General features: G+C 38.6%; 1 protein-coding gene across 1 annotated transcript in view; it reads left to right on the forward strand.

The window, feature by feature from the left end:
- The window catches only part of Ccdc54 (coiled-coil domain containing 54), a 60,575-nt gene extending 44,582 nt beyond the window's left edge, over positions 1-15,993 (forward strand). Inside the window, 2 exon segments of the mRNA XM_048345808.1 lie at positions 12,123-12,182; positions 15,715-15,993. Coding sequence (XP_048201765.1) covers positions 12,123-12,182; positions 15,715-15,993 — 339 coding nt within the window.
- Positions 15,994-16,218: the final 225 nt, after the last annotated feature.

Below are 16,218 nucleotides of genomic sequence, written 5' to 3' on the forward strand. Positions count from 1 at the left end.
GAGCTTTTTGTTTTGTTGGTTTTTGTTTTGTTTTGTTTTGTTAATGACTAAAGGTGATAGAAATGTCTTTTTGCTAAGGGGAAAGATAACAAAGCTGTTAGGACCCCATTCATTTAGCCATCCCTCTAGAAATTATGTGTTATAACAGGAGTCACAAAAAGTCATATTATTTAGCAGACACTAACCAAAATAAGTTTATAAACAAAAATAGCCCTTAAGTATTTGCTTTATATAGTCTTTATAGCAAAGATCCCCAATAATATTTTTCTTCCCGATTCAGAACTTTCTCTTGACATAAATTAAATTATACATACAAAGGCATTTCATCATGATATTTCCATATCTATAATGTACTTTGATTATGTTCAACCCCACTGTTACTCCTTTTTATCCTTTCCTACTATACATTTTTGGCCAGATATTGGTGTGTTTAAAAGTAGGAAAGCAGTAGACATGCATAATGACGTTATGAAAAAGGCCCTAGAATTAATTCAGACCACTTTTTCTCTTTGCATTAATAGTCATTCCTGGGTTTCTTTACACCCAAAATAGCCATCAAATCAATCCTACCATGAAGCAGCTGTTTCTGGTGCATCAAGTCAAGCAGACAATTGGAATTCCAAGTACCGATAGTAAATAAAGATTGTAGTACAACAGTAATCATGCTAATCACCATTTTGTTAGCAAATGTGATGTATTTCATATGTTCAAATCATTGTGTCATCATTAATTAATTAATCAGTCATCTGTAATCATTACTGCAGCAGCACACAAAATTATGAGCAAGATTGAAAAGAAATTGTTTTGTATAGAGTACACTGTATGAGTGAAATATGAGGGGTTTTTTTTCTGATCTGTTGGCTTCTAATTTGTTTGCTCTTTCATCGAACAGGCTGTACCATGTTCTCACTCACTCATCTGACTGAGCTATGCTGTTCCTTCTATCTAGAGCATCTCCCCAGATAAGGCCTAGCCGTCTATTAGATGTTATCATTTTAAGGACTCCTGCAGTCCCTGTTCATATAAATTTTTACCCTCTGTTAAACATCCTGTTTAATCCTGACACTCATGCTGTGCTGCAGGGTATACAAGAACAGAGCCATACATGCTCAACAATGTATCCCTAGCATAGTGCTGGTAAATCAGCATTACCCAATAAGTAGTTGTTAAATCAATTTTAAAAAGCCCTCTCTCTCATTAGTTCTCCATGAGAGAGAGAGAGAGAGAGAGCACGCGTGAGAGAGAGAGAGAGAGAGAGAGAGAGAGCTAATGAGTCAATTATTTCTAACATGACTTCTCACTCTAGAAGAAATCATCGGCTCTGCTGTCTAGATGGTTTATCTCACTTAATGCTCACTGTGTACCTTAGAGGAACGAACATGTTCCCTGTTGCATATAAACAATCTCACAGAACATCAACATCCAACAAGTACGATCTGACACCATTATAAAGTGAGATAGAACAAGACCACTTCATTATTTTGTCTAAAAGGCCAAAATAAGATCACAGTGGAAACTCCACAAGAAACCTCTCCTCATTAATAGAAGCTCCTTCTCATTTTCCTTTACCCACTGTACTTTTAGGCTTGCTTTGCTTTTATCTGCCCTCTCTGCAGATGGAAGATTTATTGAGATATTCTGCTATAAAACTGACCTCACTTCCCAACAACAATCATGTACAACAAATTCTGTTTCTTCGGATCCTTCTCCAAATGACCCATCCACAAACTAAATCCTTGGATAAGTCTCTCTCAATATCCTCTGCACCGCATCCCTTGCTACCGTGAGAAACAACTTGATCAACTTATAGGTATGTTCCCAATGATTCCTAGCTAGACAGGATTGTCATGGCATTATACAGCACAATAAATTAGATGGGAGGAAGAAAACATGAGAATTTTTACTTACAAGGTATTGTTTTAAGAAATTAAGAAAAGTAATTTTAATCAATGTTTAGCATATCCTGTAAACATGTCTCCGCGCCCTCAGCTGCCCCTCTGTAAGGTAGCTTCTTGGTGATGAGTCATCCCATAATTGGAAGGCTACAAGAGGACATATTACTCCATTTATATGTGACAGCTGGAGTTATCCTAATCATGGAAATAAAACAGTGAATGGTGGCTTCCTGGAGCTAAGGAGAGGGGAAAATAGGAAATAACTGGAAAAAAATGGCATAACTTTTTCTATTGTTAGTACTATTGCTGGCCTTAAGACACCCATCTTCAATGACATCAGCTTCATCGACTCTATGGTTTCAATAACATGATTGATCATTCAACCAGAGGTAATTTCACTCATGTATGAATGTTATAGCAATAATAAAAGTTTTCATAGGAAACAAGAGCCTCAAAAACAATTTTCTGAGATTTTTGTTATGCTACTCCTTGAAGAAAAATAGACATCTATTAGTGAAATATTTTATAGCTTAGGAAGATTTTGTTATTTCAAAAACTTTTTAAAATATTTGAGGAATTTTAGGAGAAGAAAAGAAAAAAGAAATGTAATCTAGGGTTGGTAGACAAAGGGTTAGTGAGATCTCATCTCAAAACAAACAAAAACAAAAAAACTGACCATGGTGACATGTCCCTGTCATACCAGCTACTACATGGAATACATAAACTACGAGAGTCACAGTCTATGTTTGTGGGGTGCGAGAAGCATATCCTATCTGAAAAATAACTAGACCAAACAGGGCTAGGGTGTGATTCAAGTGGTAATGCACCTGTCTAACAATCACATAGAGAACACCCTGAGTTCAAACTTAATTACTGAAAGAAAAATTCAAGTTTTTCTACCTTAGGATTTATTTACCAGTATAAATATATCTTCCTGCTCTTGCTGTGCTTTACCTCAGAGGAATATAAGTATGATACTGAATTGTTTTCTCCAAATGTCTTAAAGTATTAGGTATAAGGAGTAAATGGATATTGTTTCATTTTCCCTATGTATCTATGGTTAAAAAGAAATTGTGGAGGGCTGGAGATATGGCCTAGTGGCAAGAGTGCTTGCCTCGTATACATGAGGCCCTGGGTTCAATTTCCCAGCACCACATATACAGAAAACGGCCAGAAGTGGCGCTGTGGCTCAAGTGGCAGAGTACTAGCCTTGAGCAAAAAGAAGCCAGGGACAGTGCTCAGGCCCTGAGTCCAAGCCCCAGGACTGGCCAAAAAATGTAGAATTTCCATTTCTATTTGGGCCTAGAAACAACTCAAAACTTGCTATCATCCCTAATAAGAAGTGAAAAGCTGACCAACATGAAAAATCAACAACTCTTCTTAGGTTATTCAGAGAAATAGGAAATAGGGTCACAGGGCAAACCACTGCCCTCCCAAATTAGAGAAATAGAAAAATTCAGAGAACTAGAATTTATAAGAGCTCAAACCACAATAGCAAGAGTAGGGAAATCTAAAATTCTATCCCCTACATCTTCCCACTACACCGCTAAAGGAATATTTACTTCCTTTTCACTCTACATACCAAGTACAGATTTCAACAAAACATTATAAAGCATCAGCTGGGTAAGGTGGTACATGCCTATAATCCTAGCACTGGGGAGGCTGAGAAAAATTGCAGGTTCAAGATCAGTGTAGGCTAAATAACAAATTCTATCTGACATTTTACTTTGAAGTAAAATAAAATAAAAATAAGACTGAGCTTCAGCTGCTCATACCTCTAATACTAGCTACTCAGAAGGCTAAGATTCACAGTTTGAAGCTATCCAGGGCAGAAAAGTCTGAAAGACTGTCAATTAATAAACAGTAAAAAACCAGAGCTACAGGCATGGCTCAAGTGGTAGGGCATCAGTGGAGCAAGCAAGACAAGCAAGTGTGAAGCTCTAAGCTCAAATCTGAGTAACACTAAAAACAATTTAAATATTAAAAAATAAATAAAATAATGGGCTGGGCTCTGGTGGCTCACAACTGTAATCCTAGCTACTCAAGAGACTGAGAGTTGGGGATCACAGTTCAAAGCCAGTCCAGCCAGGAAAGTCTTATCTTCAAATAACTACTCAGAAAAAGGCAGAAGTTGTATTATGCAGGAATTCAATTGCGAGAAACAGAGAAGCCACATTTTGAGAGGTTGAAGTGGAAGTCTTTATTACAAAGCTGGCAACTGCTGTGGTCACATGTCCCCAGAAAGCTTGCAGCCTCCAATACACTTAACACTGTTAGAAAACTGAGCCATAAGGGTAGTAAAGCAAGGAAAGAGCAGAAAAGTAATACCAACAAACCACATCAACTCCAATGCAGAGCCGAAGTGGAACACAGTGGTGACCTGAGAAGAGTCAACATACATGAGGCATGGCTCAAAGTAACACTTGAGCAGGTCAGGGCCTAAATAAGGTCAAGGGCAAGGACCTCAAGAGTCTCCTGAGTTCGTAGCACAGGATTGGCAGGTCCAGTAACCTATTTTCCAAGTCCCTGTCTCTGCTTCTAGAAATTCAGGCATGCCCATCGCCTGGAGATGGGACTTCACCTTCCTCCACCATGAAGACAAGATGGTGCCAGTTAAACCCAATTCCTTATCATCCAGTGTATGGCCAAGACAGCACCAGTTAGACCCAGTATCCTTATTTCAGTGGTGTTGTGGCTCAAGTGGTAAAGTACTAGCCTTGAGCAAAAAGAAAAAAAAAATGCCCAGGAACTGTCCAGAATTTGGAGGAAAAAGGAACAGACTGGATATTCAACAGGTGAGAACTGTTCATTGAAGAACAATGAGCGGGGCAACCTCTGATCCTGCAGGAAGTTTGCTGTCCCTCACTGTTCCTCAACAAGCAGTCCTCACCTGTTGAAGACTGAGTCCAGCCTGTTCCTCCCCCCCCCCACCAGAGTCCATGGAGCACAGGCCCTCCCCACCCCTCCAGCCCCCTGCCTTCCATCAGGGGCCTCTCCACCTCCTGACCACCTCTCCCCAAACTTCAGTCTCTGCCTCTCTAATCTCTTTCTCTTTTTTCTGTACCTGGACTCTTGATCTCCACGTAGAAGGCCCATCTACCATCCAAAAGCCATCAGGACAAGCTAACTAGCTGCAGTCCATGGTGAAGGCACCCCAACACAGACCTGAGTTCAAGCTCCAGGACCAGCAAATAAACAGACAGACAGACAAACAAATAAATAAAATAATGGATGGTAAAAACAGTTTGGAGATAGAGAGCAAGCATCAGGATGAGTTGAGTATAGTAGACACCATGGAAGCATCAGGGAAGAAATGTAAAACATTTATGAGTAATATGCTACAAGTTAATGGCTAAAATAAACAGTATGCAAGAAGAGATAGACAATGTAAGCAGAGATAGAAATTCTAAGAATCTAACAAGAAATGCTGTAGAACAAAAACACTATAACAGATGTAATAGAGGACTTTAATGGGTTCGTTTGTGGATTAGATACAGTGGATGAAAAAATCCTCTGAAACTGGGGCTATAACAATAGAATCTTACATAACTGAAAATCAAAGAAAGAAGAACAATCAAGGAACATACCATTCCACTGTGGGGTGTTGACAGTGTAATAGTGTATACAGGTGTGGGGTACAGAAAGCATATGGGATTTCTTTGTGCTTTCTGCTCAATTATGCTGGGAACCTAAAAATGAAAGTATTAAGTTGAATGCTTTAATACATGCTTTCTATGGAAGAAAAGTGAGTATCAATCTTGCAGAAATCAATAGTAGACAGTGAAAACTACGGGAAAAGGTTACATACAGTAACTACTTATGATGCAACAAAAAAAGCACTACTTCACGACGGAGACTAAGAAAATACCTGCAAGGTATCTATAAATATAAGAATGAAATCTTTGAAAAAGTAGCACAACTTTTTTAGGACTCTACTCATGAATGGAATGTCAGTGTAAATTAGCATCATTTATTTAGTTAGAACAGAAAAGAATTTTGAAGGTGATATTATTATACATAAAAGCATTTGTAGTTCCACAGGGGTATATTTTGACACTGCATTCATACAAAATCTAAAGGAGAAATATTTAACGAGAATTTCTATGAATATTACAAACTGATAAAATACCATAACAATACCAAGCTGTTGCAATGCCAAGAACCGGTTTCTCTTTATTGTTGGTGAAAACTTTGGAAAACTGTAACTCCTAGCATTGCTTGGGGCTTTGTTGTTTCTAGTTCTTTTGGAAGAACTATGATCCAGATATATTCATCAGATAATATTATAAATAATATAAGCTATTTTCAATTTACTAGCCTTGACTAGTCAAAGTAAATTAACATCAACACACATCAATGTTTACTGAACAGCTAATAAGATAGCCCATAAGACTAAATAGTGCAACAAATTTGAATTTTACCTTCATATAAGTTTTGCTCATTTGTATGTACTTTCATTTTTAATGCTTGTTTATTTCCCCAGGTTAGTTCATACATACATACATACATACATACATGTGCATAGACTAAGGAAACTGAGTCATAGGGTATTAGAATAAAGAAATAGCAGAAAGTGAATTCCATAGACCAGATTAATGGAAAGTTGAAGAGAGACACCATGGTGACCTGAGGAGTCAGGGGATGCAAGGTAATGGGGACAGGGGGGTAGGGACTTAAGGAGGGTTCTAGGTGGGGGTGGGGGAGAGAGTAGGAGGTAGCTAAGGAATTGTGAGGAGTTTCTGAACATGTATTGAGAGTTCAAGGCAATGGTCTGAAATGGCCTGATTTCCAGAACCTATTGTGTAGGTTAGTGAGTCAGCCAGAGGAACTCGGATGAGAGGTACCTGATTAAGATTAAGATTCTAGACTGGAGGCATATCCCAATTGGGGGTGGGGGGGTAGTCAGTGGGCCAACCCATGGGAGTAACACTGACTTAGGAGAACAGAGCAGATTCCCATCAGACTTTTTTCAGAACTTGTTGCTTAAGATATATAAAATGGTTTATTTTTTATTACTAATATATTCAAGCCAAAGCCTGCTAATGCTTTAGGGGTAAAATGTTAATTACTGACAAAAAGTAAGGTTAGTTTACATATTCATTTATTTGTATCAAACTGTTATACAGGAATTTGATCATGAGATACAGAGAAGCCACTTTTTTTTTTTTTTGCCAGTCCTGGGCCTTGGACTCAGGGCCTGAGCACTGTCCCTGGCTTCTCTTTGCTCAAGGCTAGCACTCTGCCACTTGAGCCACAGCGCCACTTTGGCCATTTTCTGTATATGTGGTGCTGGGGAATCGAACCCAGGGCTTCAAGTATATGAGGCAAGCGCTCTTGCCACTAGGCCATATCCTCAGCCCCGAGAAGCCACATTTTGAGAAGTTGAATTGGGAGTCTTTATTGGAAAGCCAGCAACTCCAAATGGACTCATGTCCCCCGAAAAACAATCTCAACAAACTAGATCAACTCTAATGGAGAGTTGAAGAGATAATCATGGTGACCTGAAGAGATTAAGGAGATACAGGCTGAGAGGGTTGGGACTAAATACAGTCATAGTCAGGGGGCAGAGTCACAGGGAGCTTGAGAGTTCAAGTTCATGGTATAGATCTGCAGGTCCAGTAACCTATTGTCCAAATCCCCACCCCTGCCTCTAGGAATTAGACACACCCAACACCTGGGGATAGGACTTCACCTGTAAGACTTTTTTTGGGAATTCACTTTTACCCACCATATTGCCAAGATGGTACCAGTTAAACCCAATTTTCTATCATCCATCACATTGCCAAGATGGCATCAGTTAGATCCAGCATCCATATTTCAAAACATGTTTTGCTTTTATGTAACAGTAAATATCGATTATCTTCTTTAATTCCACTGTCAAAGATGGAGTCTAACAATCACAAGACCTGTCATTTCAACTTTTTGTCTCTTTGCAATGAAATAAGGATGCCGGGTCTAACCAGTGCCACCTCGGCAACTTGGTGGATGATAGGGAATTGGATTTAATGAGCACTATCTTTTCTTGGTGGATGAAGGTGAAGACCCACCCTCACTGATGAATGGCTTTCTAATAAAGGCTCCAGATTCGACCTCTCCAAGTGTGGCACCTCTATTTCTCACAATTGAATTCCTGTATAACACCATTTGCTACTTTACACTTAATTATAAATTTAATAATAATCTCACCAAATTTTCTTCTCAATGCCTGAGGAACAAAAAGGCTATTTACTCTCCTGAGTCTCTAATTAACCATTGCTCAGTTGGTTGGCAGAATATATCCTTACGATTGAAACCAAGAAATAGAAAGTTTTGGTGAAATATGGACACTGTACCATGAACTTACCAGACTCTGAACTCTCCAGCTTCCTGTGACCCTGCCCCCTAACCATGACCCTATTTAGGCCACTCCATCTCTGCACCATGCCTCATGTCTCCTGACTCTCTTCAGAACACCATGGTATCCCTCTTCAACTCTCCATTAGAGTTGATCTGGTTTGTTGAGATCGTTTTCTTCTCTTTTTTTATTCTTCTACCCTTGTGTCTCCCTTTCCTAACAGCATTAAGTGCATTGGAGGCTGCAAGTTTTGGGGGGTGACATGTGTCTTCTCACAGTTTCCAGCTTTCCAATAAAGACTCTCAAACAACCTCTCAAAATGTAGTTTCTCTGTATCTCAGGATGGAATTTCTTTACATTGAGACTTCCCCATCAATAAGTGACACCTCCATAGAACTAGTAATCAGCTTGCTATCGCCATTTTAGCCACTGAAATACTGCCACCTCCAGAAAGAAATTTGAGCATCTGCCCTCTGAGTGAGGAACCTTACATCAAATGGGACACTATTCCTGGCCTCTCTTTAAGCACCACTATGAAATAAACATTGGTAATCTATTCCTTAGTTATTTTTATCTTAATCATTTTTTCTTTCCAAATATTTAGACAATTAGTGAAAAGCTGCCTAGAAATATTCAATTGAAGAAAATCCACTTGTACTTCTAAAGATATCTTACCAAATAATAACATAAACATCTATGTAGCAAATGAACAAAGATAATGGACAGTCTGAAAGATAATTTTGCATCTAATATGTTGAAAATGTTCAATCTCATTATTAATTTTAAAAAATAATTAAAACAAGAAGTTTTGTTCTCAACTGGTGAACTACCACTTGAGCCACATCTCCACTTAAAGATTTTTTTCCCCTGCATTTGTCTGCCCATTTGGGTCTGAATCACCATTTTCAGATCTCAGCCTTCCTGAATAGCAAGGATGATAGGTATAAGTCAACATCACTTGGCAATTCCTTTAAAAAAAAAATTTATGCTCTTTCAAGTTTTCTGCAATGATATGAAATTTTAAGCCAAAACATTATTGTATCAAACCACTAAGATGCTCATGATTCCATTTTAAAATCAAGAAAACTAATAGAAAAACTGAAGTATCATAGGCAATATACATTTTTAAATGATTTCTTTGTCTTACCCTCAGAATGCACAGCTCCAAAACTGATGAACTCTGAAGTAATCTTTGGATTTCAAAAAGTAAGTTGTTTCAAGGTAGGCTTATTGATGGCCACAAATGGGCCACCCTGGAATAGAATGTTGATTACAAGAGAGACTGTGCATGTGTAGGAGTGGGGGCACAGGGGAACAACAACTGTATGGAAAATTATTCTAGCCCCACGTAGTACAGAAATATAAAACACTACTGATGGGCCTGGGAATATGGCCTAGTGGTAGAGTGCTTGCCTCGCATACATGAAGCCCTGGATTCGATTCCTCAGCACCACATATATAGCAAAGGCCAGACATGGTGCTGTGGCTCAAGTGGTAGAGTGCTAGTCTTGAGCAAAAAAGAAGCCAGGGACAGTGCTCAGGCCCTGAGTTCAAGCCCCAGGACTGGCAGAAAAAACAAACAAACACTACTGACTTAGTGAAGGAGCTTTGGAAATATGCTGAATAGCTACCTAATAAATTTTGAACAAATCTACAACCTACATAATAAGTGCAAAATTAAGGTATAATATCTTTTCATTTCCTTTCTTATCCTTTGGATGGAAGAAGGTTACTTATAATGGCTCTGTCCACTGAAATATAAAAGGCATAGGCATACTTTTACGTTATCTAGTAGCTACTACTTTTAAAAAAAAGTGAAGGAAGGGAAGAAATCCATTTTGATAATATTGTTTATTTAACTTACCATATTCAAGTATTTTAATATATAATAAATATTATTTGATTCTTAAATTTTCAACATTTAGATTTCACAGAATTTACTGCTGTAAATGTAGGTTAACTTACTCAAGATTTTCTAAAATAAATTTTCCAATAACTGTCTTGAAATTTTTATTCTGAAATTTCAATTTAAATGAATTAAAATTAAGCAAAAATAAAAATAAAAATTCTTAAGCGGAAAGGTATAGCTCCGTGGCAGACTTGAAATTTTTATTTTGAAATTTCAATTTAAATGAATTAAAATTAAGCAAAAATAAAAATAAAAATTCTTAAGCGGAAAGGTATAGCTTAGTGGCAGAGTGCTTGCTAGCATGCACAAGACATTTAATGCAATCCCCATGAAAACACACACACACACACACACACACACACACACAAACACGATTAGCAGTTGCACATTCAGTTTTGTTTTTTTATGTCTGGCTCTTTCTGTCCTTTCTCCTCTTGGAAGGGATTAGTGGTAAAATAGTAATATTGGTAATGGTATGTAATGGGGAATAAGCCTGTATATACATCTATAACTCAGAAACAAGTTGCAAAGGATGGAAGGAAGGAAGGAAGGAAGGAAGGAAGGAAGGAAAGAAGGAAGGCAGAAAGAAAGAAAGAAAGAAAGAAAGAAAGAAAGAAAGAAAGAAAGAAAGAAAGAAAGAAAGAAAGAAAGGAAGGAAGGAAGGAAGGAAGGAAGGAAGGAAGGAAGGAAGGAAGGAAGGAAGAAAGAAAGAAAGAAAGAAAGAAAGAAAGAAAGAAAGAAAGAAAGAAAGAAAGAAAGAAAGAAAGGAACGTGTGTGTGCTTATCTACTTTCTTGGCCTCTCGTTTATTTTATTTTATTTTTTGTTATTATAAAGGTGATATACAAGGGCTGAGAATGTGACTTAGTGGTAGAGTACTGGTCTAACATGCACAAAGCCCTGGGTTTGATTCCTCAGACCCACATCAACAGAAAATAAATAAATTAAGGTGATATAGAGGAGTTACAGTTACTTAAGTAAAGAGTATATTTTCCTTCTAGACAATTTCACCCCTTCCTTTGTTCTTTCCTGGGTTTCTCTCCCATCCCCCCACACATGGCCTCTATTTTTTATCATGAGTAAATCTGTCTATGAAGGGGACAGAGTACTGCATACTGGAAATTAGATGTTACTTTCAGCAATTATAAGCTGCACAATTTTGTATTTCCTCCTCTGATTAAGAGATACTACTGTCACTGTATAATTTGTCACAGTGAAGAGAGTGAGGTAAGTGGAAAACACAGGCATGGTGCTTGGTTTAGTGGATATATCTGTGACCTCACAGACAACAGAACTTTCTCACATATTGGAGAAGTCTTGCATGACTTGAAGGAATGGAGCTAATGAACTGTCCAAAGCTCAGCTGTGCTTTCCAGCTTGTCCATACAAATTGGACAAGCCCTTTACTGCTAGAAGCGATTCCTCTGGTGGTGCTAATGAGTTTAGTGTTTACATTTATTACAAACTAGACTCAAGTTCTTCACTGGCATGTGAAGCTGTGTCCGTGTAGTAGCAATAAAATAGGTAAAACAGATCCACATCAGCACAAATATTTCTTTCCATGTTTTGAATAAATGTATCCTCCAAAGATCATTATCCTCCTCTAGTCACATAAGAAAAGAGTAAAACATACTAGAACATGACATAAGATATAAACAAAACATGGATTTTAATGTGTCAATCAATCATCAACAAACTTAATCATACCTAGTATTCGATATTTCAGGAGTTGTCAGGAAACAACTATGTAAATGACAAAGTTTTTTTAATAAGACAGATTATGTTTATAGAGCATAGAAGATACCTAGCAACAAAAAGTAGTATAGTAAAATGATATTAATAGTTTTAGTTGCATGACTACCACAGTGGTTTCTCACAGTGAAGACCACAGATTCCTAGGGGTCCCTGAGACATGGGTCCTGTAAGATTAAAACTATTTCCATGAAACATGAAAGTATTACTTGTCTTCTCATTGTGTTTCACAGATGGTGGATAACACAGTGGTTCCTTTAGCAAAAGCAAGACAGTGGCACCAAATTGCAAGGGTACAATAGTCTCCCCTCATCCAAAGGGTGTACATGTGGTTTAGTGGTAGAGAGTTTGCCTAACATGCATGAAGCTCTGGGTTCGATTTCTCCAGTATCACATAAACCGAAAAAGACAGAAGTAGTGCTGTGGCTCAAGTGGTAGAGTGCTAGCCTTTAGCAAAAACAGCTCAGGGACAGTGCTCAGGCCCTGAGTTCAAGACCCAAGACTGGCTAAATAAATTAAGTAAGTTATGTGACTGGGACTGGTGGCTTATGCCTGTAATCCTAGCTAACTCAAAAGACTGAGATCTGAGGATTGCAGTGTGGAGCCAGTCATAAGCTCCATGAGACCTTTCCTACCACTAACCATGGCTCATGACATATGGCTCAAATGGTAGAATGTAAGCCTTAAACCAAAAAGTTAAGAGGCAGTGTGCAAGCCCTGATTAAGGCCCCAGTACCAGCACACACACACACACACACACACACACACACACACACATACACACACACACACATTATGTGAGCCAAGCTTGGTGGCACATGGCATATACCCTAGCTTCACAAAAAACAGATAAAAAGATTACAGCCTCCAGGTGAGCTTCCAGCAAACATATAAAGCCTGATATGAATAACAGCTAAAGAAAAAGGTGCTGAAAGAGAGGTTTAAGTGGTAGAGCACCTTTTTAACAAGTGTAAGGCCTTGATTCCAAACCCCAAGCATGTATTTGTGTGTGTGCATGCGCGTGCATGCACACACACACACACAGAGCTTATATGAATGAAGTCTCTCAAAATTTCTTACTGTAGTATACTTCTTGTGATGATATGAAATGGTACAAAGTCTATATACGAAATGAAATGAAATAGTTTAAGCACTGGGTGTAGTCTTAAGCTACTTACTACATAAGGGTTTTTTTTTTTTTTTTGGTGTTTTTTGTTTTGTTTTTGTTTTTTGGTTTTTGGGTTTTTTTTGGCCAGTCCTGGGCCTTGGACTCAGGGCCTGAGCACTGTCCCTGGCTTCTTCCCGCTCAAGGCTAGCACTCTGCCACTTGAGCCACAGCGCCGCTTCTGGCCGTATTCTGCATATGTGGTGCTGGGGAATCGAACCTAGGGCCTCGTGTATCCAAGGCAGGCACTCTTGCCACTAGGCTATATCCCCAGCCCCGTTTTTTTTTTTTTTTTTTTGTGGTTTTTTTTTTTTTTTTTTTTTTTTTTTTTTTTTTGCCAGTGCTAGGGCTTGAGCTCAGGGCCTGAGCACTGTCCCTGACTTCTTTTTGCTTAAGGCTAGCACTCTACCACTTGAGCCACAGAGCCACTTCTGGCTGTTTTCTGTATATGTGGTGCTGAGGAATCGAACCCAGGGCTTCTTGTATAACAGGCAAGCACTCTACCACTAGGCCATATTCCCAGCCCATAGTAAAAATAACTACATAAGGTTTTATCTAAACATTAGCACTGTGGTACTGCAACAGTGGATCTGATAACCAAAGTGCCTACTAAGAAATTAAAGGGTAGGTAGCTTATACAGCATGGACATACGGAGTGTAAAAATGATTCACATCCAGATTAGTATGGAGCAAAACAGTACTTGTTTTTCATGCTACAAAGAAGGACAACTATTTAAACTTCTGATCTGTTCGTTTCTAGAGTATTACATTCAACATTTCAGGCCACAGTTGACGTCAAAGAAGTGAAATGATGGAAAGAAAAGCTTGATAAAATTGAACCACAGATAAGGAGACCACAGATAGTCATTGTATGTTTCAGTACCATACATTTGCAATAATAATAACAACAACAAAAAGCCAGATTTACTGGAGAATGTGCTTGACAATGTAGAAAAACACTAATTTTACTAAATTCTGACAGTCTAGGAAATGTCTTTTCTGTATTCCAAGGGATAAAATGAGGAGTACACAGGAGACAATCTGCACTCATATGAGTATGACAGCAAAGAGAGCTGGTACAATTGGGTTGCAAGGTAAACTAGGCACATTTTTGTATAATAGCATCTTTATTTGCAAAATAAAGTAACTGACGGATAAACTATGGGTATCTAGTCTTGACTATTCAGCAGATGTTTTCTCAGAAATAAACAAAATGAGCCTGTCACATGAAGAAAAAATAACTGACAATGTTTTTCAACAATGACAACATTTTAACTTACAAGGAAAACTAGAGGTAGACACTGGTGATGGCTTACATAAGTTTCTTGACAGGCTGAGGTTTGAAGATCATGGTTCAAAGCCAGCCAGGGTAGGCGAGTCTGTAAGACTCTTATCTCCAATTAACCACCAAAAAGATGGAAGTAGAGCCTTGGCTCAAATGGTAGAGCAACAACATTAAGAGTTTAAGCTAAGGGTCAATACCTGGCCAGGAGTTCAAGCTCCAGTACTGGCAAGATTTGCGATTCGAATAGTTGGAAGTGTTCATCTTAATGCATACAGAAGTTTAAACTCAGAACCTCATGCCTACAAGGCAAGCACTCTACCCCTAAGACACACCTATTATTTCTGAGATAGCATCTCACTTCCTGCCAGGACCTGTGCTGTTTTAGGCTTCCTGCTGCAGCTGGATTGACAGACAAACATCACCAAGCCCAGCTTCTTCTGTTGACAGGGAGTCTTGTGGACTTGTGTGCCTAGAGTGACTTGGATCCGTGATCCTCAAGCACCTAGGATGACAGGCTGAGATGCCCACCTAGCTAAAAGAAGCTTTATTGATTGGTCCTTGGCAAGGCTGTTGCTCCTATAAAACATAAGGGGGAAAAAAAACTTGCACTTGCTCAGCGCACAGTTGCCTTAACACCCTGTATTGGCCCTTGGCAAACTTAATAAACATCCAGGTTTATCTTCAGACACAAAAAGCAAACTTAGATCTTAGGAAACGCCCTGTCTCCTGGTTCAACAGCATTAGGACTTTCCACAGGAGTTCAGCCTCTGTTTTCTCTTAGGATTTTCAACCCAATGTGGAAATGCTCCTCTCTAGATTTATTCTTCATCCTCCTTCCACTGGTACCACAAGGTAGTCTTTTTCTCTTCATCTTCTATTTCCTGCTCACCCCCATCATTTACAAATTTAATATATCCTTGCCACATGTGCTTCAGTAGCTTAGTAGTATCCATCATTATTTAAAGGAAGTGTCTATACCCTACCATCATGATGTGGATTTTCATGTTGATGAAATTTCTGTCCACTAAGTGCACTAATGAAATTTTTCCCTTTCTTTAGTAGAATTTATTACAGCCTTGGAAAAATTACTGTGAAAACAGATATCAGTATGTTACGTTACTCATTATAATAAAATAAAAACATCTGAAGTGTCAGGTTGTGAAAAATCCTATTACATTATAATCCTTGTCCTCATTCCAAAGGTATATCATGGATTGGCTATAGTTTTTAATTGTGCACGAGATTTAGAGTAGAAGCACAACCTTGCTACTATTTTAGACTTTTGGTTTGAGTAAATTAACATATAACAGCTTTAATTTAAAAAAAAAACTATTTAAAAGATAAATGTAATCACCAGACTCAATTTTTATGTTAGGGGTTTTTTTTCTTTGACAAAGAAAAACTGCTGCTTCACAAATGTAATTTAAGTTTCGAGGAAAATCGCTTCATTCTTGTGGATTTGGAAAAGGTAGATCATTTCACTCTTCCACTATTCTGCACACGGTCCCAGATGCTGTTAAGTCTCCAGATCCTGACCAATGGGAGCGGCCCCAGCCCGGAGCTCTCCGCGGGGGCCACACTGCCAACGCCGGGAGGCGCTCGCCGACTCACACTCCGTGGTCCTCCCGGCTTCCACTTTCCAGATGCTTGGTAATCTTTCCTTCTGCGATCTAGCGATGCCACGCCATCAGTAGTTCCCGACTTCCATCGCGTTCCAAACGCAACATGATTTTAACAGACACGACCAACATCCAGACTGCAGTGTGTGTGTGTGTGTGTGTGTGTGTGTGTTTATACCACCCGAAACTCCTAGATGTTACACTTTCAAGTGCCAGTGCGTTAATGTATTAATAGTGATATTTGCATACATTTGCATGTA

This window comes from Perognathus longimembris, chromosome 5 (assembly GCF_023159225.1).
Source record: "Perognathus longimembris pacificus isolate PPM17 chromosome 5, ASM2315922v1, whole genome shotgun sequence".
Classification (NCBI taxonomy): domain Eukaryota; kingdom Metazoa; phylum Chordata; class Mammalia; order Rodentia; family Heteromyidae; genus Perognathus; species Perognathus longimembris.